General features: G+C 47.5%; 9 protein-coding genes across 9 annotated transcripts; 5 read left to right on the top strand and 4 right to left on the bottom strand.

The window, feature by feature from the left end:
- Positions 1–441: 441 nt before the first annotated feature.
- F5891DRAFT_1115789 (kinase-like domain-containing protein) lies at positions 442–2,988 on the bottom strand. The gene is made up of 10 exons (XM_041363786.1): positions 2,554–2,988; positions 2,208–2,504; positions 2,091–2,155; positions 1,849–2,031; positions 1,718–1,799; positions 1,556–1,663; positions 1,312–1,504; positions 1,176–1,260; positions 842–1,120; positions 442–789 (listed from the first exon to the last, which is right to left on the bottom strand). The coding sequence occupies exons 1-10, from the start codon at positions 2,579–2,581 to the stop codon at positions 709–711; spliced, it is 1,401 nt and encodes a 466-aa protein (XP_041220345.1). The 5' UTR covers positions 2,582–2,988; the 3' UTR covers positions 442–708.
- Positions 2,989–3,270: 282 nt separating this feature from the next.
- On the top strand, positions 3,271–4,311 carry F5891DRAFT_1175932 (uncharacterized protein; the record flags this gene model as incomplete). Its single annotated transcript, XM_041365743.1, has 5 exons — positions 3,271–3,600; positions 3,651–3,685; positions 3,763–3,822; positions 3,869–4,030; positions 4,171–4,311. The coding sequence occupies exons 1-5, from the start codon at positions 3,531–3,533 to the stop codon at positions 4,309–4,311; spliced, it is 468 nt and encodes a 155-aa protein (XP_041220344.1). The 5' UTR covers positions 3,271–3,530.
- Positions 4,312–5,317: 1,006 nt separating this feature from the next.
- On the top strand, positions 5,318–6,281 carry F5891DRAFT_961074 (proline-specific peptidase; the record flags this gene model as incomplete). Its single annotated transcript, XM_041375789.1, has 2 exons — positions 5,318–5,970; positions 6,023–6,281. 2 exons carry the CDS (start codon positions 5,318–5,320, stop codon positions 6,279–6,281), a joined length of 912 nt encoding a protein of 303 aa, XP_041220343.1.
- A 1,079-nt stretch (positions 6,282–7,360) lies between these two features.
- F5891DRAFT_709936 (uncharacterized protein) lies at positions 7,361–8,515 on the top strand. Its single transcript, XM_041372907.1, has 5 exons — positions 7,361–7,593; positions 7,650–7,737; positions 7,791–7,857; positions 7,904–8,068; positions 8,118–8,515. The coding sequence occupies exons 1-5, from the start codon at positions 7,524–7,526 to the stop codon at positions 8,157–8,159; spliced, it is 432 nt and encodes a 143-aa protein (XP_041220342.1). The 5' UTR covers positions 7,361–7,523; the 3' UTR covers positions 8,160–8,515.
- On the top strand, positions 8,457–9,872 carry F5891DRAFT_1175930 (uncharacterized protein; the record flags this gene model as incomplete). The annotated part of the gene is made up of 7 exons (XM_041365742.1): positions 8,457–8,501; positions 8,633–8,706; positions 8,803–8,905; positions 8,958–9,161; positions 9,418–9,604; positions 9,728–9,773; positions 9,833–9,872. The coding sequence occupies 7 exons, from the start codon at positions 8,457–8,459 to the stop codon at positions 9,870–9,872; spliced, it is 699 nt and encodes a 232-aa protein (XP_041220341.1).
- Positions 9,873–10,138: 266 nt separating this feature from the next.
- On the bottom strand, positions 10,139–12,461 carry F5891DRAFT_709661 (uncharacterized protein). Its single transcript, XM_041372906.1, has 15 exons — positions 12,380–12,461; positions 12,024–12,291; positions 11,956–11,965; positions 11,880–11,899; positions 11,643–11,739; positions 11,563–11,585; positions 11,486–11,510; positions 11,396–11,428; positions 11,267–11,343; positions 11,157–11,214; positions 11,023–11,106; positions 10,860–10,970; positions 10,767–10,807; positions 10,685–10,710; positions 10,139–10,630 (listed from the first exon to the last, which is right to left on the bottom strand). The coding sequence occupies exons 2-15, from the start codon at positions 12,132–12,134 to the stop codon at positions 10,459–10,461; spliced, it is 888 nt and encodes a 295-aa protein (XP_041220340.1). The 5' UTR covers positions 12,135–12,291; positions 12,380–12,461; the 3' UTR covers positions 10,139–10,458.
- Positions 12,462–15,630: 3,169 nt separating this feature from the next.
- F5891DRAFT_1061545 (uncharacterized protein) lies at positions 15,631–16,865 on the bottom strand. Its single transcript, XM_041362928.1, has 8 exons — positions 16,833–16,865; positions 16,703–16,779; positions 16,593–16,650; positions 16,459–16,542; positions 16,293–16,403; positions 16,198–16,238; positions 16,116–16,141; positions 15,631–16,061 (listed from the first exon to the last, which is right to left on the bottom strand). Exons 1-8 carry the CDS (start codon positions 16,846–16,848, stop codon positions 15,890–15,892), a joined length of 585 nt encoding a protein of 194 aa, XP_041220339.1. The 5' UTR covers positions 16,849–16,865; the 3' UTR covers positions 15,631–15,889.
- A 62-nt stretch (positions 16,866–16,927) lies between these two features.
- On the bottom strand, positions 16,928–17,604 carry F5891DRAFT_1061537 (uncharacterized protein). The gene is made up of 6 exons (XM_041362927.1): positions 17,463–17,604; positions 17,395–17,404; positions 17,319–17,338; positions 17,230–17,262; positions 17,081–17,177; positions 16,928–17,023 (listed from the first exon to the last, which is right to left on the bottom strand). The coding sequence occupies exons 1-6, from the start codon at positions 17,589–17,591 to the stop codon at positions 16,980–16,982; spliced, it is 333 nt and encodes a 110-aa protein (XP_041220338.1). The 5' UTR covers positions 17,592–17,604; the 3' UTR covers positions 16,928–16,979.
- Positions 17,605–19,135: 1,531 nt separating this feature from the next.
- F5891DRAFT_709470 (CHAT domain-containing protein) lies at positions 19,136–22,215 on the top strand. Its single transcript, XM_041372905.1, has 2 exons — positions 19,136–19,330; positions 19,386–22,215. Exon 2 carries the CDS (start codon positions 19,529–19,531, stop codon positions 22,202–22,204), a length of 2,676 nt encoding a protein of 891 aa, XP_041220337.1. The 5' UTR covers positions 19,136–19,330; positions 19,386–19,528; the 3' UTR covers positions 22,205–22,215.
- Positions 22,216–22,309: the final 94 nt, after the last annotated feature.

The raw sequence follows: 22,309 nt of genomic DNA, 5'->3' as shown, positions 1-22,309 counted from the left end.
GAGTATGTGTCTGGGGTGCAGCCACTTACCCGGCCGTGCGGTATTAAGTTAACGAATAAGATTGCGACGCGGCGGAACCGGATATCAGGCAGCGCATGATGAAGAATTATCCTGAAGTCGCACCAGCTTGAGAAGTCCAACTGTGGAACCACCCTACAAACGCCGTCGTACCGGGTCATCTGTGAAAGGTGGTTATCATATACTTGAACGCCGCCCTCGACTCGTCTCGAAGAATTCAGGCATGTGCATTAGTACTTCAACACAATGCGCGATACATATAGGGTGCCAGTTTCTTTGATATCTGCTGCAGTTGCTGGATACGACATTCTGATCGTTGATCTATTTGCACGCTGAACGTACAAACCGTCCAGATCCCAAGATTGTTTATATTGATGTTCCACCCAGGGCATTGGAACAAACATCACCTGCCAGAACGCAATATAAAGCACATTCGGTTGTATTGAGACGCTAAAGAGACAACAAGGCTTGAATCGACGAACTACAATTGAATTGCAATGGGACTCTAGGAAAGTAAACCACGAATTTCAACCAAACAGATCGTCTCTTGGTGTAGCAGTGTATGGCATACGGAAATGTTCAATCAGATCGCGTACAAGGCAGCAAGAGGGAAGCTTGTGAAGATATCCAAAAACAAACAGCATGTAGGCTAACAAAAGAGTGTTGAGTGTCATATCAGTGTTGATGTGGTCATTTGCGGAGCACATGAGGATCCACGGCTGGTGACAAAATCAGTGATTTCCACAACTGGCGCCACGAGATAGGATTCCCCTGTGGCTCCATGAGCTTACATTCAGAAACCAAGAATGAAAACGAGACCTACGAGGTCACGAGTCATCAAGCAGAAGCTTCCGTCAGTTTCAGCGTAGGAGAAGTTCTCGAGCTCGACCCAGCCTTTGAATGCGATATTCCGCTTATCATAGCCGCCTACGCGCAACCGAAGGATCTCCCCTCGTTCATCCTCACCGGTAGGACCGTCTTTGTGTTTGACACCGAGGGCAGTCAAGGATTCCTTTATGAGTTGCATCATGATCCCTGGCCCAAGAGAAGTATAGAAGCGAGTAAGGCTAGGTGTATATCTGCGACCTGACTGTGTCTGTGACTGAAGAAAACAACGGGTTCAAAATGGAACTGAGATGCGTCCATGGGTGACATACGAATAATAGAAGTGATTGGGTGAACTGGGATTGATGAGTTGCAGAGAGCATGATCTCGTCTCCATCTTTATCTTTGCGAGTTTCGCTACATATGACACTGAATATTGGCCTCATGGTGATAATCCTGGAAACGTACGTAGAGGTCGCAATATCCGGCATCGCATAGTTCAGATCACCGTTCGCCCTCAAAGACTCAGTCAAGTGGTCTGCGAGCGCGACAACCCCTTGCTTCGCAATTTGACTTGGTCTTCTACACCACGGGTGAGCGAATACTTCGGCGAGTGTCATACGGCCTTCTGGCTCGATGGTTAGCAGACCACAGATAAGTGCTGGTGGGCATATCAGCGCGCTTGATCACGAAAGCGCATGATCTTGCTTACACAGGGCTTCGTTTTCTAAACGATTCCAAGGGCGCTCGTCGAATAACTCGCCCGTGATATACTGACAAAACTCTGACGATTGTGCAGTGGATTGATCCCAAGGAGTGTCTGGCAGGGACGTTAATCTCAGAGTTTATGAAAATGATTGGAGTTTTGACGGACTTCCTACGAGAAGTGTGAAAAGAATGATACCAATCCCCCAAGCATCAATGGGCTCTGCTTCATACGGTATTTGGTAGTGAACCTGGAATCACATTGTGAGCGCTATCCGAAAATGTGTAAATATGACGCACTTCCGGGGCCATGTACGGCAAGCTGCCGCACAATCCGTTCAATTGTCTTGTCTTGCCGCTTTCCTTGAGTTTAAAGATTGCTGCGAGGCCAAAGTCTGATATCTTGAGGGTACCAGCTGCATCAAGCAAGATATTTTCCGGTTTCAGATCACGGTGGCAAACTCCTTCGCGATGAATAAAGTCCTATGATTCGAAAATGTTTCGTCTCACTTGAATGTGGATGATCAGTGTTGGTATCTCACCATCCCTGCCAGTAGCTGGCCGAAATAGTAGTGTGCCACATCCTCTCCAATCCCAACATCCGGCGCTGATGAGTCATGAGTTAATGATTGGATACATTATCGGTCAACGAAACGCACCGATCTTATCGAAGAGGTCTCCTCCTGCAGCAAGCTCTAGTAGCATGTACATTCCAGGGACATAGCAATCTTTATATTTGCGCTCCACCACGGCAGCATGTAGAAACTCCAGGACATGCTGGTGCTTGAGCTGCTTATGAATCTTCATCTCCTTTTCGACAACCTGGCGTTCCTTCTCGGTAGTCTGCTCCTTAATAAATATCACTTTGCATGCTGCCACTTGATGGCTCTCTATATTGACGGCTCTGAACACGGTTGAGAAGGTACCTCCACCGATTTGTTGAATGAGCTCATAACCTGCAATCATGTCATTTGTGAACCTGACGCAATAAGAGAGAGAACGTACCTGAAATTTTAGGGTATTTCGGAGCCATGTTGATACAAAAGGTCTCTGTCAAGCGCAGAGACCAACGATATTAATATACATGATGATTAGTGGCTCAAACAAAGTTGCGCCTTCCTTTGTGACGAACGCGAAGTGACTATCAGCACGTGCTATGTGACACGATACACTTTTGGTTTTGATTCTGACGAGTTGGATCAGGTTGGACGAGGAATGATACCGCAGACTATTCTAGATGGGGTCCAGGCAGTTGATTACAATATTGGCGAGGATGACGGATGCATGGGACGAGGCAACATTGATATCCATCTACTGTAACATAGCCGAAATTCTGCCGGTTGTAACCGACAGAACTAACCCCAAGTAGTTCTTCCCCCTATACTAGCGACAAACGAGTTCTCTTGTACGGGACCACATAAACTAGTTTTTGAATTGCTGAATATCATAATCGATTATGAATACTCGCCTACGACAAGGTGAAGGTGGAGCAACGGAAACGATGGAAGATGACGAAGCAAGAAAACCGACTGTCAGCTGCCCAAAGTAAGATGGTGCTGGCGGTAGCCAAGCCGCAGACGGCCCTTTACAGGAGACAGCAAGTCGCAAAACAGAAAGTTCAAGAAATGATTTACCGCAGATGACAACTACATTCAAGTTGGAGAAATGCCGCACTTTGTACAATGTTTTGCCTACCCAGGTGGCACATTGTAGCACATTTACATTTATTTGATTTTGCCATGACGTGTCATTGGGCTCACGAAGGCCAGACTCATTCCTCCGTTGATGTCACGCGTGCCGTATTATCGTGTCCATTTACTCACAGTTGAGCCACGACAACTCGAAAGAACGGGAAACTTGAACGCTGGCCGTCAGACTCGCCGACCAATATTCGTCCTCCAAGTGTATAAAGACAGCTTAAAAGTTGGCATAAAGGCATCAAACACCACTCGCCTGGTTTTGAACCTCCTCATCTGAACAGCATGCACGCTTCATTCTTCGCCGCCAGACTCGTCGTGCTTGCTGCCATTGCCTTAGTTGTTTCTGCTCAGAGTCAGTGATACTTCAAGATTCAATTATGCCAACATTTATGATATGTTTAGGTCTCCTTCCCGAGAATTGTGACCGTAGTGTAACTGTTCGTGCTGGAGATACATGTGACAAAATCTCCGCAGCCCGTTCACTTTTTCATCGAATGTACGCGACAGATACCAGCTGGCGGCAGTCAACAGCAAAGTCATTGACCGCGGATGCGATAATTTGGCTATCGGAGAAGTAAGATATTTTGACGTTTGAAAAACACCTGAACTCATCGTCCTAGGTTTTATGCCTTGGAATCAAAGGCCAGGATTGCAAGGTTACCCAGGTTTTGAAGGGCGGCGAAACGTGCCATGACATTGCCAAAGCGGCTGGTATTACGGAAAAGACGTTGCTCGCGAACAACCCGAACTTAGGCTCCGACTGTAGCAAGTATACTGGGGAGGTGAATGAAATGTGATTTATCGAGGCCGTTACTGATGAAAGAATTTCAGGTTCTCTGCACTGCGAAAACGATCTATGTGAAGACCACCTGATCAAAAAGCTGAATGTGCCATAGCCCTAAAATACTTTACCCCAGTCAAGTTAGAGCGCCTCACGGATCTCGCATATGGACTGATTGCACAATTGTCCGGCGGACCCATCACGGTCAAACTTGTCCTGTCGCAATCAGCACGTGATTGTGCTATGTTTATATACCCGGTACCGCAGCAAATTGTGTTTTGAAGTGTTGATATTTAGCTTGCAGTCGGAGAATAATATTGTACTAGTAGTCCAGATCGGTGTGCGAATGCCCTGAATCCTGATGTGAGGCGTACCACTGTCCTCAATCCAGGGTAAGGTTGTTTCTTTCTCATGAGTCAACATGACAGGTGAGCGGCTGAGCTAGACAAATCACCATGATCCATGGCTATCGGACCGCACTCTCTATTCAGATGTAGAATGCAACTTCGTTCATAAAAAATATGTGTTGACAGAACAACTCATACAGTCAGACATGGTTGACCGCTCGAGGCTCCAGCGAGTACGATTATATGACGTCCCAATTCACCTCTTGGGCCCCGCCTGATCAGCCCGGATCATGCAGATATTGTTGACTGGTTCCAATCCAACTTGCGAACTTATCGCTGACTATTTCAGTCGAAGTACTTCACTATTGCAGCAACTGCATTAAACAGATTTCGCTCAAGTTAACCCGAAAGTGATGGCATGTCCTTGCTCGGAGTGGTGTTGCCATCAGTGCAATCGATGGAATCATCATGGAGACAAGGTTCAAACCGAACTATTGAGAAGAAAAGGTAGCGGGAACTGCTCAAATCGCTGCGGAAAGATGAACGATTTGATTGGCTAGCAATACCATATGCTACATATATATTGTAACTCTGCGCTCACATCACGATGTGCATGGCCATCAAACCTATTTCATCCAAACACCATACCGACCTCCATGAAACATCCTAGTCCACAGTTTCAAGCTTCTCTTGCATGCTGATTTATTCGGGTGTTAAGACCAATTGCGAAATCAAGTATTGCTTCCTCGAAGAATCATGCACAGCGCTAGCACGACTGATATGATCAACTTCCCAAACACCGCCGTTTCATTCCGGGCGATAGACAAATAACCGAAATAGTCCTGTTTAAACGTTAAAACACCCTTCATGTATACATAAAAGGTTGCGTCCTGCTCGTTGCTAGCTCGCTCTCGAAACACGCCCCATACGTCCGACTTCCAATGACTGAAGTTACAGGCAAAGTAGATTTCAAAGTCGGAGACGACACGTACCAGACTTGGTACAAAATCGTCGGCGATCTCACTTCGGGTGCCCACCCTCTGATCGTGCTGCACGGCGGCCCCGGTATGTCGCATGAGTATATGACACCTCTCGCCGAAATTCACAACAAATGCAACATCCCTGTCGTCTTTTACGACCAGATCGGCATCGGAAAGTCCTTTTTTGAAGGTGTGGCGGACAAGCCAAAAGAGTTTTGGACTGTCGATCTCTTCATGGATGAGCTGGACAACCTTGTTACCCACCTTGGTGTCCAGAATGGCTTCGCTCTTCTAGGTCACTCCTGGAGAGGGATGCTAGGGGCGCACTACGCTAGCCACAGACATCCTGTGGGTCTCAAACACCTCGTCATCACCAGCGGAGCGCCGTCCATGGCACTGTGGGAACAGAGCACCCACCAGCTGCTGAACGCGCTGCCAGCAGATGTGAGGGAGATGATTGAGAGGCACGAAAAAGAGGGGACAACGGATAGTCCTGAATATGAAAAAATGGTAGGGATCTTCGTTGAAAAGCACGTTTGCAAGAGCCCCTGGCCAAAGGTGATGGAGACGTCCTTTGCGGCCATGATGCAACATCCCACCGTGTATCATACGATGTAGGTGATATCTTGACGGACCTTTCTGATATGTACTGATCATGGATTCCAGGGCTGGACCGTCAGAGTTCACGATTACGGGAACGCTGAAGTCGTGGTCGTGTCTAGATCAGATCCACACAATCACAGCTCCTACTCTGCTCACCAATGGTGTGATGGACGAAGCGCAGGACGTCTGCGTGAGTCCTTTCTTCCAGAAAATCCCGCATGTGAAGTGGGCGCAGTTTTCGCAGCGCCACGCGCCATTTTTGGAGGAGGAGGACCAGGCGAGATACTTTCAAGTGGTGGCTGATTTTTTGACATATGCTTGAATAGTTAAATACTGCAAAATATAAGACTGAATGCACGATAATGGAATGTCCAGTGATTTGCATCTTTCACAGGGAAGGATCTCAAGGCATTATCCTGCCCTAGGTGAAGGATACGCGATGAAAGGGCGGCCGTCTGTCATATATGTTAGGGAAATACTAGAAACGGATGAGCAAACTGGAGTATCTGATTGAGATATAACTTCTGAAAAAAAAAACTCGATCAGCCAATAGTAAATAAAGCGAAAGAAAATGACATCCCTTATCACACTGGTCTAGCGTGTAATTCGTGTGGTATGTGGTCAACAGAATTTGAGAGGAGGTTTCATGAAGATGACACCCTAGCTAAAGATGTTTTTGTGAGCAGGAGAAGCACAGAGTGAAAACGCACGCTGAAATTGAGACTGTGGCAGAAGCCGAGAACCGCTATCTGGAAGGGGATCCCCATCAGCGGCTACTGGGAATTACTGCAGTCCCTTAAGTTGGTTGTCAAAGCAACTCTAAGCAAGGTGGATAGTAGAGCTCCGAGTCCGAGTCCGAGTCGGAAGATGAATCGATGACGTAGTGTTGCTATACGAGGTTTGCGTGTTTGTGAAGTTGGTCGATGTGAAAACGTTGTGATGCGCATTGATGCATTTAGATAAAGATCGAAAAGAAAGAAGCACATACTAATACGGTAATTCACATCTCTCTTGTCACATGTCACAGCAAGTTCTTATTGAGTGCATACGATGGATGGGTACGAGGCGACTCGATCGATGGCTCTATTAGACATCTTGTATACATAGTCTACATAGCTCTATAAAGACTTTCCAGTTCCTTCTCCTGTACTAGTGGTACTGATTTCATTTTTTTCCAGCCCTCTCCGTTGTCCACCTCGGGAGGGCCCTGGGCCACAGCATTCATCCCCGGATCACCCCAAGGCTGTCCACTTTTAAATTAGATCTACCGGGTAGGGGTGATACGACGTGTCATATAAGCTACACGAGTAAATTTTCACCAAGTCTATTGAACACGTCAGATCAGACTCATATTCCTCCGTGAATGCCGCGCGTGCCATATGATGGTGTCCATTTACTCACAGTCCAAGGATGCCAAGTCGTGACGAGTCAAAAAACGGCAAATGCTGGCCGTCAGACTCGCTGACCGGTGTTTGTCCTTCAAGTGTATAAAGGCAGCTGGAAAAGTCGGCTTGAAGGCATCAGACATTACTCGCCTGTTTTGGAATCTCCTCATCTGAACAATATGCACGCTTCATTCTTCACCGCCAGCCTCGTTGCGCTCGCTGCCATTGCCTCAGTTGTGTCTGCCCAGAGTCAGTAATCCTTCGAGTTTCGATTATGCCCACATTTATAACAGCAAAACGTCTAGGTATCCTCCCCAAAGATTGCGACCGTAATGTAACTGTTCGAGCTATGGATACATGTGACGGAATCTCCGCAGCGCAGAGCGTTTCAACGTACGTACAACCAGGTGCCTTCCATTCACTTGCTCATCGAATGTATGCCGCAGATACCAGCTAGCGGCAGTCAACGATGGAACCATTGACCCCGGTTGTGATAATTTGTTTATCGGACAAGTAAGGCATTTTGACGTTTGAGTAAGACTTGAACTCATCGTCATAGATCATATGCCTTGGACTCAGCGGCCAGGATTGTGATGTTACCCATGTTATGGAGGCGGGCGACACGTGCCAAAGCGTTGCCGATGCGGCTGGCATCCCGATCAGCACTTTGCTCGCGAACAACCCGAACGTGAACAGCAACTGCGATAACGTGTACCCTGGCGAGGTGAATGAAATATGATTTATCAAAGCTCTTGCTGATAAAAGAATTTTAGGTTCTCTGCACTGCGAGCAAGATCTATGTGAAGACCGCCTAATCAAATTGAGCGAATATGTATTCCTGAGAAATTGATTTGAACAGGACGGCAATAGAATGGCGTATGAACTGGTTCTCTAAAAGTAAGGGAGAGACGATACGTACCCTTCAGTCATTTACACTGTATGTCCCCAGGAAAGATAAATGCGCACGGAGCTCCCTAGGTCAATTTCAACCTGTCTCCGTGAGAGTAAGTAGCACTGGGGCACACATAGACCACTTACTCAGCGTGTAGCCCTTCGTGTGCTTCTATAAGTACCTCAAGATACTGTGGATATTTGCTAGCCACGTGTAATTAATGGATGAATCGAAGGAGCGGGAGGAAGGGATAGACATGGTGAAGGTAAGTCAGAACAAAGCAGGAGAATGCATATGGGGCGACTCACAGAAATGTTATGCGCCTCTGCACATCCAGAACGGGGACGTCCGTCTGTCTTCAAGATAATACTAATCATATCTATGTGAAAAAACAAGGATGATAAGTTAGACACCTATGTCCATAATCAAAAACGTCCCGATCATAGGTTTGGTAGCTTCAGCACGGGCAAGTAAAAGTACTATGTCCCAGTGACCAACTCGCGCTTTCAGACGGAACTTGCAGCTAAAGGAGCGAATTCTGAATGTAGTGTATGTATAAATAATAGCCTGCGAGGTTGGATGGAGGCGCCAGATATGGGCGTGATCCTAAAGGAATCGAGTGATTGGACATGGGACGGTCACCATTCTCTTGCCAGAAGGTCAAGAAACGTACGCAGAAACAAACCCTTCTGGTTGCCCACGCTGTTGACGGCTTCCCTAGACGCCAAATGTACTGCCTGAGGTGCAACCATCTTGCCAATACAAAAGAGCTCAGCAGAACTGGAATACGCAAGTTTCTGTCTTCGTGTGTCAGCAGTCTGCGAAGACCGAGTGCCATAGCGTTAACATCTTCATATTCCGAGCTGCTGAAATTGAGGGAAGTACCAGAACCAACTTGAAGAAGCAACTGACGGTTGGAAGGGCCGTACGTCGAGAGGCTGCAGTGATTTGAGCTAAGCTGATGATACGCCCTCACCAAGATCCTCGGTAGTCAATGGACGCCAGTACTATTCTAGTGAAAGAGGTAGAGAGCAGCGATCTAGCGGATTTCCATTTGAGGCGGGCTCATTCAAAACTTGCTTTACAAAGAAGTTGTAGGCAAGAAGCGAAAAGGAATTGCAGATGTTCCTAATTTTGACATTAGTATATAAGCTGAGTGATATGTTAAATGCATCACATAGCATTTGAATTCAGACTTTCAAGCCTTTCGATTGACGGGTAAGACTCCTTACTCGAGGACGACGTCCGAGTCCGCAGGACAGAGTCACTATAGGAACTTCGGGAATCGGCTCAGGGAGGGAAGGACTCGGAGTTCACCGGAACTCCGAGTCTCCGACACCCGGGCCCTGGGCCTGAATGGCTCATACGGTGTGTAAAGTTTCTTCAACCGTTTGAACACTCAAAAGAGAACCAAGACTTGAACGTTTTGAACAGGCCCGAGGGCCTTGGCGAGTCGATAGGCTTCTCAGCAGGCGAACACTACCGTGACAGGCGTCGGACTCGGGGACTCGGAAGTCGACCCTCGTAACCAACATAGGTGAGTCGCCTACCTAATGGATCACGCACATAATTCATGATCGATCATTGACAATTCAGCTGGAGGCTGGTCATGCTGGCGAATCGTGATAGGTTGTAAAATATCATGATCGCCTTGGGAGAATTTTGATACGCTTGCCAGATAAATTCAAGCGACTTCGGTGGTCTGGATCCCTCCCATCGGCACTGCGGGGTTCGTCATCGACTTTCACTTCTAGTATAAACGTCCCTAACGTGTATTATAATGGGTGTATAAACCGTCTCCTGCTCCAGGTGCCATCATCCAGGGACACTACTATAGTTTTATTCGAAAAAAAACCCATAACTTGAATGCGCTTTCAATTACATTCTTACAATCTACATGATTTTGGGTTCCTCCCGATCCTGAATGAATGTCAAGCTACTCAACCTGCCCATTTCTAACAACACGCAGCTCGTCCTGGGTACTGTGGTTTGCCCTGGGTTAGTGGGAGCGATTCGTTAGGCTTACTTTCCGTCGCATGAGAATAGACACCGCAAGCAGGCTCGGAGGAAACAAGGGAACGAATTACCATTTCGTTCATCCCCTCAGTCCTAAGGTCTCGCAGTATCATTGGCTCATGATATCACAATTGAGTTGTACATTAGATAAGAGCAAAAATGTCCTACTTTAACAGAGGCTGATGGTTCCGCACACCTAAGTTTCTTCAAACTTGACTGGTAGTAGCCGTCCCACTCATCGACATTGACGGAGGTCGCAAATAATGTGCGGATTCCATCGTCGTTACTGACATGGACGGTTCGTGAACACGTTCGTTGGTATGTCGAAGACGGAATAAAATTCGTGATGCCAGAACGCTGTGAATGACCAGCTGTAGCCTAGTGCAGTGGATTCCAGATCAACTAATGGTCAGAGTGCAGCCGGTGACGTACGTGTCAAGCATATTGCTATAGGCGCTCTGCAGAAAAGACGGAAAGTTAGCGAATCGTAGGGTTTAACAGACCAGACGCGTACTGGAAGTGCAGCTCCGATGATGACATTGGCGAGTGTGATGCCTTTGTCAAATGCGTTACTCAATAATACCTTGAGAAAACTATTTCCACGCACCGAGGATGCACAACATGTAAACCATACCGTCGTGGTACAGGGTTACCACAATTCCACTCTCGAAGTTTTTATAATCGTGGACCCTCTTATATACAGTAAGGGTCAGTATCACTGCCATGTTATTATGAGTAAGAAGGCAAATAGGTTGTGAATAATCGCTGACCGCTTTCGAACATCGCCAAGAACATGTATGCGACCGCACCGTTGCGTGTGCTCTCGAAGTAACAAGTTCCTAGGGGGGGTTCCTCTGACAGTCAAGTTAGAATTACTTTCGTTTGTGAACACCAACGAACTCGCCTCCTGGAATTAACACTGTAGGACTGAGGTCTACAGCAAGGACGGCGACAATCGTCAACTATACAATAATCAAACTCTATGCGATCATCCCTCCTCTGAAAAACACGCACCACGCTATAGACCAATAATCCGATCAGCAATCTTTTACTCTTTTGCCAGAATGCCCAGGTCCGAATAATCAGCAATGCTGCCAAAAAAGTGAGATTCATTGCGCTCTTAACATGATATGAAACGCGCACCTTCCGCAGCAACGATACCTATGATATGAATGACTGACATCCGCATTGTTTAAGTTGCATGAAAATGAACCGTTTGGCAGGTCGACTTACTGTTTCCTTCCAAAGTAGAGGCACACTTTTCTCGTGCAATCAGCTTAGCATTGAAACTATTCGCCATCCAAGATTACCTTATCGCTGATACGCAATGCGTCTAAGATATGCCCATTAGCAACACACAATACAAGGAGAATTGGAGTGGATCACTCGCCATACGCAGTCATCCCAACACCCGCGAAAGGTAAATATCGAGAAATGACAAATATGACACGAATTACATCCCATGGTCTGAACCAAGTCCATCGCACCTGTGGGAGTGGTTAGAATAATACTTGCGAACAGACAGATATTTCCTCGACCTCTTCGGAAAACGTGATGCAAAAATCAAATACCTGCAACGTCGAAAGAGATTTGAGGTAGAAATACAAGAAATTTGTTTGATACTCACGAGGATTGCAAGACTGCCCACTAAAAACAACAGTCAATGCCGCTGTCCAGTTTTCAGACGATCGGCGGACACTCACAATTGGCGTACTAAACCGGACATAATGTTAGCCTTGAGTTTATCAGAGGGAAGTCACCATTTACTCACCTTGACCGTCTGCAACTTCGTCAGGTCTGAGATCGATAGGGAAGACATATCAGTATGCGCCTCGTGGTACTTGCCCGCAAGTCCTGAATGGAGCGATACACCTGCGGGCATTACTTAAATACGATGATAGACAAGGCATTGGTATTAATTTAGTAACCGATACTGTGCATGCACAGCCAAAGGCAAAGATTTATTCGATATCATCAGAGATAGTGCCTGGTAAGCGCTAGAGGCGCCAAGTATGGTAATGCGAAATTGCAAACGCTGTCTGTCACTCCCACCGCAAGCAAAGTCGAAGATAATATAGGGCCTGTGAGATGCAACTTCAGTTTCGGTGGAAAAGTAACAGAACTTACGGGAACTCGAACCAGCAAAGACGACTCTGGAATTTCGTGGGAGACCCCTCAGGCTGGACGACTACTGAAATTTTGGATCAGATCATCAGTGCTAGGCAAGAGCGTTGCTCGATGTGAAGATCAGAATGATGTTGCATCCTGAAGCCCTGAAATGGCATTAGCCAACTAGGTTAGTCTCTTACGTCTCCTATTGAAATTTCAGAGCTATGTTCCCTGTATGTGACAGTGACAGGCCTTATTCCCCCGACTTTCCTCATGGCGGGATCCTTAATCATGATTTATGGTGTAGGTGACAATCAGCTGACAAGTAACAACTGTTGTCATGTTGGCTCTTGGGATTGATTCAGTCATGGCCACTGTTGTTGGGCGGTGCACGAAGAATGGATTTTTGCTGTGTCTGTGGCAATTTGACGGCGCAACAACTTCCATATATCAAGTATCAGCGCCTTTAGACTGTGAATCGCCATGTACTAATGATGTGTCCAACAAAGGAAAGGAGCATCCCGAATGAGACTCACATCATGCCAGCCTATGAAGTAGTCACTGCGAACTCTATTCCGGCGGTAGCTGTTTAGGAGTAGGGTTCCGCACGGGTAACACCGCGGGTCGGAAACTCAACGCCGTACCCGTACCCGCCAACACCGCACCCGCCACGGGTACGGGTACACACCGACTCGTAAACACCGTGAGGGTACACACCGACCCGTAAGCACCGCGGGTACATTAACAAGAAGAGTGTATTAATGACTAGGACAATAAAATAAGTATTGCTATTTTTCCTCGTCATCCTTCTCACCCTCAACTTCGCTTCGCTTCCGTTTCTGACTCCTTACAGAGGCTAGAAGGTCCTCCATCGCCAGAAGATCACTTCTGCCCCAGGCTCCAAGGCAGAGAAAGGCGCGAATTGTTGATGGTGCGAGTCGGTTGCGAGTAAAGTGAAGGAGCTGCCGAGCCTGTGAGAAGACATGTTCGACCGCAGTTGATGTCGCTGAGCAAGATAATAAGTACTGATTGGTTGAAAGAAGATTCAAGCGTGGCATACCTGGGACGGAGAGATAGTCTAGTGCCAATGTGCCATCCGATGTAGTGTCGGATAAGTATGGCAGTTGTCTTGCCACCATGCAAGTGGGTCCTTGGTCTTCACAGTCGGTAGTCGAAGGAACTCCTCCAGTTCGCTACTAGTAGTGCGAGACATAGAACCAAGTGAGTAGTCGCCAACGTCATCATCATTCTGTATAGTTGTCAATGTCAGCATATGATTAAATGTTGCACACGGACCGCATCTGCTGCAGTGTCATCAGTAGTCTCTGAAGGGTAGGTCATACCCGTCCAAACACCGCCAATCCGCAGTAAAGGGTCGGGGTGTGCTCAAGGGTATGAATATCCTACACCGTACCCGTACCCGCCAAACCCGTTAGCATAGAATCGCGGTGTTACCCATACCCGTGCGTTTCCCTAAATTTAGGAGTGACGCGTGTGCGCAAAGTACCAGTACTTGGCCTGAGGGGCTGGTGCGTGGTTTAAACTCAATAAATTTGTCGGAAATTTGCGAGATCGGTTGCAATATTACATAATGTGACATGCCGTTGATATGCCGATTACACTCAGTGACCACTTGAGCTAACACAACTACACCCCCACTAAACCAACCACCTCAAGGCCTCTCCACATTGGAAGCGAATCACTCCCTGCAGGCGAAGACGTTCACAATAACTCATTAGTCACCACTAATACCAGCTCCTAGAGTTGATGAAAGGCGTACAAGACGAGTTACCGTCGTGTTCAACATAGCCCTCAAATGTCTTCGTCACCCATGACATGAGAAGCAAGGTTGTCGAAGCTGGGACAAATGATAAATGCACGTCTCTTTCTCCCTCTCTACTATATCTACGTCTCACACTGACTCAAACAGCACTCGAGCTCCAAGCTCAAGACCCATCCCCTACACCCGTGGCTAGATGCACGCCTCCCCCTTCTTCTCACCCTCAGACACGTACCATCGCGCACCCAAAAACTAGACGTTTCTCCTCATGGACCCTTCATCTCCCGACGGCATCATAGCACAGACCTTAAATAAATAAATCGTGAACCCTGCGATGATAGATGTAGCGTTTGCTGGTAAACCGGGTCAAGGTGAAGTGGAGGAATGGTAGGAATTGACGCGGAGGATGGGCTTTAGGGAGGTTTGGAATTACAAATATGTGCTTGATGTATCATGTGAGTCATCTCTTTTCGTTGCATTGCTAGGTGCGGGTTTTACTTACACATCAGCAGGTGGACGGGAGCGGCTGGTCGAGTCGGTTCAATAGACTCGTGATGATTAATTCGGCTGTGTTCATGTTTACGGTGTATCCTGGATGGTGCATTTGCTTTCCTTTTTTCTCATATCTTGACGTTCTTCTTTTTCCTTCCTCTCGAATCCCTTGCCCAATCCAAAACCGACAATCCGGTTCACCCGACGTCCCTAACGTGTATTATAGTGGGTGTATAAACCGTCTCCTGCTCCGTGTGCCACCATTCAGGATTACCATAGTTGTACATGAAAAAAACTCATAACTTGAATGCACTTTCAATCACATTCTTACAGTCCACAGGACTTTGCGTTCCTCCCGACTAGTGAAGCTGCTCAACCTGCCCATTTCTGACAACACGCAGCTTGTCCTGGGTACTGTGGTTTGCCTTGGGTTAGTGGGAGTGATTCGTTAGGCTTACTTTCCTAGCTCAGAGAGCCTGAGTAGCCTTCCTCTCCCACCTTACCCTCTCACCTGCAGCCTTCTGGGAACACTTCCTGCCCCCTCGGACATTATAGTCCAATGTTAACCATGTTCTTTCGTTTATCAGTCCGTTTCTTACTATAGCGCGATAAATTGATAGGATTCTCTCGTTCAAGAACTGAGGAGATCATTATCATCAGTCATCATAAAGTTAGTCCTCTGCACCAAGTTGCCACAGCATCTACGTTTGACATTCTGTTGCAGGTCGTGGCTGAAATCATGGAGAAGCAGGGCGGATTGCTAGTGAATCGTTCTCGCATGATTGCTACTGGAGAAATCTTTAGCTTCCGTCTGCCAGAGGCAGGCACATTGCCAGCCGCGCCAGTCCACCGTCTTTTAAAAGATACTTTCTCTAACTCTTACTTTCAGGATATGCCCCGGTCTATACATTGCAAAAAGATACTAACATCATTCCGCGCACATGGATCCTACAAGGCCGCTGGATGACTGGGATTTCATGGCCGGGGTGATGTTGAATGATAGGTCATGCGTTATTGATTTCAAGACGAGGTTTGCGGAAGTACATGATGCAGAGTTATCGTCACATCGCATAAGAATAGACACCGCAGCCAGGCTCGGAGGAAACAAGGGAACGAATCACCATTTTGTTCATCCCCTCAGTCCTAAGGTCTCGCAGTATCATTGGCTCATGATATCACAATTGAGTTGTACATTAGATAAGAGCAGAAGTTTCTCACTGTAACAGAGGCCGATGGTTCCGCACACTTAAGTTTCTTCAAACTTGACTGGTAGTAGCCGTCCCACTCATCGACATTGACGGAGGTGGTAAATAATCTGTAAATTCCACCATCGCTACTGATGTGGACGGTTCGCGGACACGTTCGTTGCTATGTCGAAGACGGAATAGAATTCGTGATGCCAGAACGCTGTGACTGACCACCTGTAGCCTAGTGCGGTGGGTTCCACATCAGCTAGCGGTTAGAGTGCAGCTGGTGACGTACGTGTCGAACATATTGCTATAGGCGCTCTGCAGAAATGACGGAAAGTCAGCGAATCGTAGGATTTAACAGACCAGACGCGTACTGGAAGTGCAGCTCCTGTGATGACATTGGCGAATGTGACGGCTACCTTGAATGTGTTATTCAATAATATCTTGAGAGCAAACTATGTCCACGCACCGAGGATGCACAGCGTGTAAAACACGTCATCGTGGTACAGGGTTACTACAATTCCGCTCTGAAAGTTTTTATAGTCGTGAAACCTTTTATATACAGTAAGGGTCAGTATCACTGCCATGTTGTTATAGGTAAGAAGGCCAATAGACAGCTTTGGATAATCACTGACTGCTTTCGAACATCGCCAAGAATATGTATTGGATCGCACTGCTGCGTGGGCTCTCGAAGTAACAAGTTCCTAGGGGGGGTTCCTCTGATAGTCAAGTTAGAATCACTTTCGTTCGTGAACACCAATGAACTCACCTCCTGGAATTAACACCGTAGGACTGAGGTCTACAGCAATGTTGGCGGCAATTAACAACTATGCAATAATAAAAATCTATACGATCATCCCTCCTCTGCAAAACACGCACCACGACATAGACCGATATTCCAATCAGCAATCTTTTACTCTTTTGCCAGAATGCCCAGGTCCGAATAACTAGCAATGCTACCGAAAAAGTGAGATTCATTGCGCTCTTAATATGTATGTGGAACGCGCACCTTCCGCAGCAACCATACTTGTGATATGAATGACTGACATCCGCATCGTTTAAGTCGCTTGAAAGATGAACCGTTTGGCAGGTCGACTCACTATTTTCTTCCAGTAAAGAGGTACACTTTTCTCATGCAATCAGCTTAGCATTGAAACTATTCGCCATCCAAGATTACCTGATTGCTGACACCCAATGCGTCTAAGATATGCCCATCAGCAACACACAATACAAGGAGAATTGGAGTGGATCACTCGCCATATGCAATCATTCCGACACCCGCGAAAGGCAAATATCGAGAAATGACAAATATGACACGAATTACATCCCATGGTCTGGACCAGGTCCATCGCACCTGTGGGGAGTGGTTAGAATAATACTTACGAACAGACAGATATTTCCTCGACCTCTTCGGAAAACGTGATGCAAAAATCAAATGCCTGCAATGTCGAAAGAGATTTGAGGTAAAAACACAAAAATTCTGTTTGATCCTCACGAAGATTGCAAGACTGCCCACTAAAAATAATTGTCAATGCCGCCGTCCAGTTTCCAAACGACCGGCGTACACTCACAATTGACGTACTAAATCAGATATAATGTGAGCCTCGAGTTTATCAGAGGGAAGTCACCCTTTACTCACCTTGATCGTCTGCAATTTCGTCAGGTCTGAGATCGAAAGGGAAGACATATCAGGATAAGATTGGTATTCAGTATGCGCCTCGTGGTACCTGCTCGCAAGTCTTGAATGGAGCGATACACCTGCAGGCATTACTTAAATACGATGTTCGATGGGGCATTGGTATTGATTTAGTAACCGATACTGTGCATGCACAGCCAAAGGCAGAGTTTCATTCGACATTCATCAGAGATAGTGCCCGATAAGCACTAGAGGCGCCATGCGTTGTAATGGGAAACTGCAAACACCGGCTATCACTCCCACCGCAAGCACAGTCGAAGATAATATAGGGCCTATGAGATGCAACTTCAATTTCGGTGGAAAAGTAACAGAACTTACGGGAACTCGAACCAGCAAATATGACTCTGGAATTTCAATTGAAGGAGACCCCTGGGCGACTATTGAAATTTTAGATCAGATCAACAGTGCTAAGCAACATCGTTGCTCGATGTGAAGATCAAAATGATGTTACATCCCGAAGCCCTAACATAACACTAGCCAATCTGGCTAGTCTTACGTCTCCTATTCAAATTTCAGAGCTATGTACCCTGTATGTTACAGTGACAGGCCATATTTTTTTGATTTGCTCATGGCGGGATCCTCGAGCATGATTTATGATGTAAGTGACTGGAATCGATGAGCTGACGACTGTCGTTATGTTGGCCCCTGGGATTGATTCAGTCATAGACACTGTTGTTGGGCGGTGCACAAAAGATTACAACAACTTACTACGACAAGCCTTTTAACTAGAATGCATTTTTGCCGTAACGGCCCATGACTTCACACCAGGTAATCAATCCGGCGAAAGATTGCCGTCAAGGTCTCGAAACCCGCACACTGACACTTTGCTGTGTCTGCGACAGTTTGATGGCGCAACAAATTCCATATATCAGTATCAGCGCGTTTAGAATGCGAATCGCCACTGCGTAATGATGTGGCCAACCAAGGGAAGGAACACCTCGAATGAGACTCACATCATTCCAGCCCATGAGGAATTCACTGGGAGTCACTGCGAACTCGAGTCCGGCGGTAACTGTTCTTAGTTGAAGTATAGGAGGCTCAGAAGAATAAGCATACGTTGGTAGTGACACGTGTGCATTGAAAGTTGAAACGCTGAGTGTCGGAAATTCGCGAGATCGGTCCAGGATTCCGGGTTGCCGTTGACATGTTGACATGCCGATTGGAATGATACCACTTGGTTGAAGTTCAAGCGCGGGTACTTCGTTCCAGTGCTGATACAGGAAGAAATAGGTCGGCCTTACTTGCTTCAGCCTCATCGTACCCGTACGTCCAAGTCTTCTTCTACTAAATCAAACATTGAGCATACTTAATACTAGTACCACAAATGGACTCTAACAGTCCAAGCTCGATTGGACAACTGTTTTACATCGCCAATAGAGTGGTCACGGTGTCGAAACTTGAAGGCCTATAAGTACTAGTGCTTTCTATCACACCTCGCATATTGTTGGCTGGCAAGGACTCGTGCTTGAAGTAAACTAATAGTAAAACACGCCTGCGATATTTCCGAAGTCAGTAGTATGTACTATGTGACTGAAGGCCAGTGAACTCATCATGTCACCCTCTATTGTTTTGGATGAAATTTTGACCCGATGCGCGGTTGTAGTGCGGTTTCATCTATCCAACTGGCACCTTGCATATATATTTTACAGGCTGCAATGCCACAGCCTTGTGTAGTTCTCTAACAGAGCCTCGACCTCACCTTGGCCCTGCAGCTCTCCTGTGAATTCTAGTGGTCGCTGAGCACTTACCATATCATTTCCCTCGCACTGGCGGACCTTCGGTGTATAAGTACTGCAGTTTCAACTCCCTAAGTGTGTATTGACTGCGATCTCACTCCATTTTGCGCTCATGCGACAGCTTTCACAGCGAGATGGGCAGTGGTTATCTTGCATTCACTAGCTTAGGGTATCGGGTTGCATTGAAGCTTTGTCCTCTGGGCCATCATCTTCCGATCTTCGCTTCTCAACAATCTTGCTGTCAGCCTTCAAGGCAGATTTCAGCGGCGGGGTATGATGTCTGACTTGGATGAGGCCATCGGGCTCCATCGGGCTGCATTACTCCTCCGTCCCCCTGGTCATTCAGATCGATCGATGTCTCTGAACAATCTTGCTGCCAGCCTTCTAGACAGATTCAGGCAGCGGGGCATGACATCTGACCTTGATGAGTCCATCGAGCTCCTTCGGGCTGCATTACTCATCCGTCCCCCTGGTCATGCAGATCGATCGATGTCTCTGAACAATCTTGCAATCTGCCTTCAAGACAGATTCCTGCAGCGGGGCATGATGTCTGACATTGATGAGTCCATCGAGCTCCATCGGGATGCATTACTCCTCCGTCCTCCCGGTCATTCAGATCGATCATCGTCTCTGAACAATCTTGCACTCAGCCTTCGAAACAGATTCGAGCAGCGGGGCATGATGTCTGACCTTGATGAGGCCATCGAGCTCCTTCGGGCTGCATTGCTCCTTTATCGCCCCGGTCATTCAGAACGATTATCGTCTCTGAACAATCTTGCAGAAAGCCTTCGAGACAGATTCCAGCAGCGCGGCGAGATGTCTGACCTGGATGAGAGCATCGAGCTCCATCGGGCTGCATTACTCCTCCGTCCCCCCGGTCATTCACATCGATTTATCTCTCTGAACAATCTTGCTCTCAGCCTTCGAGATAGATTCGGGCAGTGGAGCATGATGTCTGACCTTGATGAGTCCATCGAGCTCCTTCGGGCTGCATTACTCCTCTGTCCTCCCGGTCTTTCGGGTCGATCCATGTGTCGGAACAATCTTGCAACCTGCCTCCGGCGGCGGGGCATGATGTCTGACCTTGATGAGTCCATCAATCTCCATCGGGCTGCATTGCTCCACCATCCCCCTGGTCATTCACATCCATTTTCGTCTCTGGGCAATCTTGCAATCAGCCTTCGATGCAGATTCGAGCAGCGGGGTACGATGTCTGACCTTGATGAGGCCATCGAACTCCATCGAGCTGCATTACTCCTCTGTCCCCCCGGTCATTTAGATCGACCCTCGTATCTGGACCATCTTGCACTCAGCCTTCAAGACAGATTCCAGCAACGGGACATCCAGTCTGACCTTGCAGAAGCATTCAGCTTGTACTCTGAACTCCTCTACCTATCACATGCGGTATCTCGCGCATATCTTAGTGCTGCCAAGTCATGGGCAGCCTCCGCCGACATTTTCAATCACCCATCTGCATTGCTTGCTTATAAGGTTGCACTGAAATCCTTAGATCAGCAAGTTGCTCTCCTGTCGTCTTCTTCGCATCACTTTGACGTCATCAGGGAGGTCGTTTCTTCTCTCGCCACGGATGCTTTTTCATGCAGTGTTCGTCGTGGTGCACTCACCACTGCGGTGGAGTTGATGGAGCAAGGTCGTGCAGTTTTCTGGACCCAGTTGGCACGGTTCAACATACCACTCGATGAACTTTCCATTTCAGGTGACACCGGCACGGCCTTGGCAAAAGAGTTCAAACAGTTGAGTTTTCGCCTTCGTAACGCGTTCGATCGGTTTGAAGACCAGTCTCCGCAAATCCGACAACTGGCAATGCAATGGGATGAAGTTGTCTCGCGCATTCGCATGCTCCCCGACTTTTCGCGTTTTCTCCTACCTCCACTGTTTCCCGACCTCCAGAGGGCGGCCGAAGATGGCCCAGTGATCATCGTCAATGCTAGTCAGCACAGCTGCGACGCGTTGATCGTCCATAGTGCGGGAGATCCTGTCCATGTTCCGCTTGACATTACACAAGCCCAAGTGTACGAATTCTCCTCAGAGTTCCAATCACTCGCAGAGAAGTTTGGTTCTTCTGATTATCAACTCACGCTTGTCGGCATCCTTCGCAAGCTTTGGAATGATGTCGTTGACCCCGTAGTCCAAGCTCTTATAGAGTCTGAAGTTCGCCCTAGTTCGCGTATCTGGTGGTGTCCCACTGCTGAGTTCACGCTGCTTCCCCTCCATGCAGCGGGACCATACGAGAAGGGGAGAGACAATTTATCCGACATTTACATCTCCTCTTACACCCCCACTTTGGCGACTCTCGTTCGTGCAAGACAGCAGGTTTCTCGAGATGCGTCCTCGCAACATTTTGTTGCCATCGGCCAAGGCAACCCGGTTGAAGGGAAGGAGCTCAAATGTGTCGCTCCTGAGCTAGCCGTCGTCGCTCAGCACGTTACTCCCGTCATCTCCTTCACATCCCTCGAGGATGGCAACGCAACAGTCGAGGGTGCACTCGATGCACTCGACCGTAATCAATGGCTCCATCTTGCCTGCCATGGAATGCCGAATCGGACGCAGCCGTTCGAGTCTTCCTTCGCCATGCGCGACGGGCCCTTGATGATTAAGGATATCATCCGATCCAACTCGCAGAACCCGCAGTTTGCATTCTTATCGGCCTGCCACACTACCGTTGGCGACGAAGAGAGCCCGGATGAGTCGATCCATCTTGCTGCGGCCATGCAATTCTGCGGATTTCGCAGTGTGATCGGTCCCATGTGGTCTGTTGACGACGATGTTGCACGCCAGGTCGTGTCTGCTTTTTACCGCAATTTGATTGGTGATTCAAAAAGATTGGACCGCACAGGCGCTGCGGTCGCGCTGCACAAGGCTGTGAGATCGTTGCGCAAGAAGATTCCGTTAGAACAGCAGATTGTATTTGTCCACATAGGTGTGTAGTTAGAGACTCGATTCGCTATATTATATTATTACATTTGCTGTATTTCCAGTTGTTTTCAATCCCTCGCTCTCTTGTTGTTTACTTATTTCTTCATGATACTGTCT

The sequence above is a fragment of the Suillus fuscotomentosus genome (assembly GCF_016647785.1).
Source record: "Suillus fuscotomentosus strain FC203 chromosome Unknown F5891scaffold_75, whole genome shotgun sequence".
Lineage (NCBI taxonomy): Eukaryota > Fungi > Basidiomycota > Agaricomycetes > Boletales > Suillaceae > Suillus > Suillus fuscotomentosus.
The sequence above is the reverse complement of the archived record's forward strand: the minus strand, read 5'-3'. Positions and strand labels throughout refer to the sequence as shown.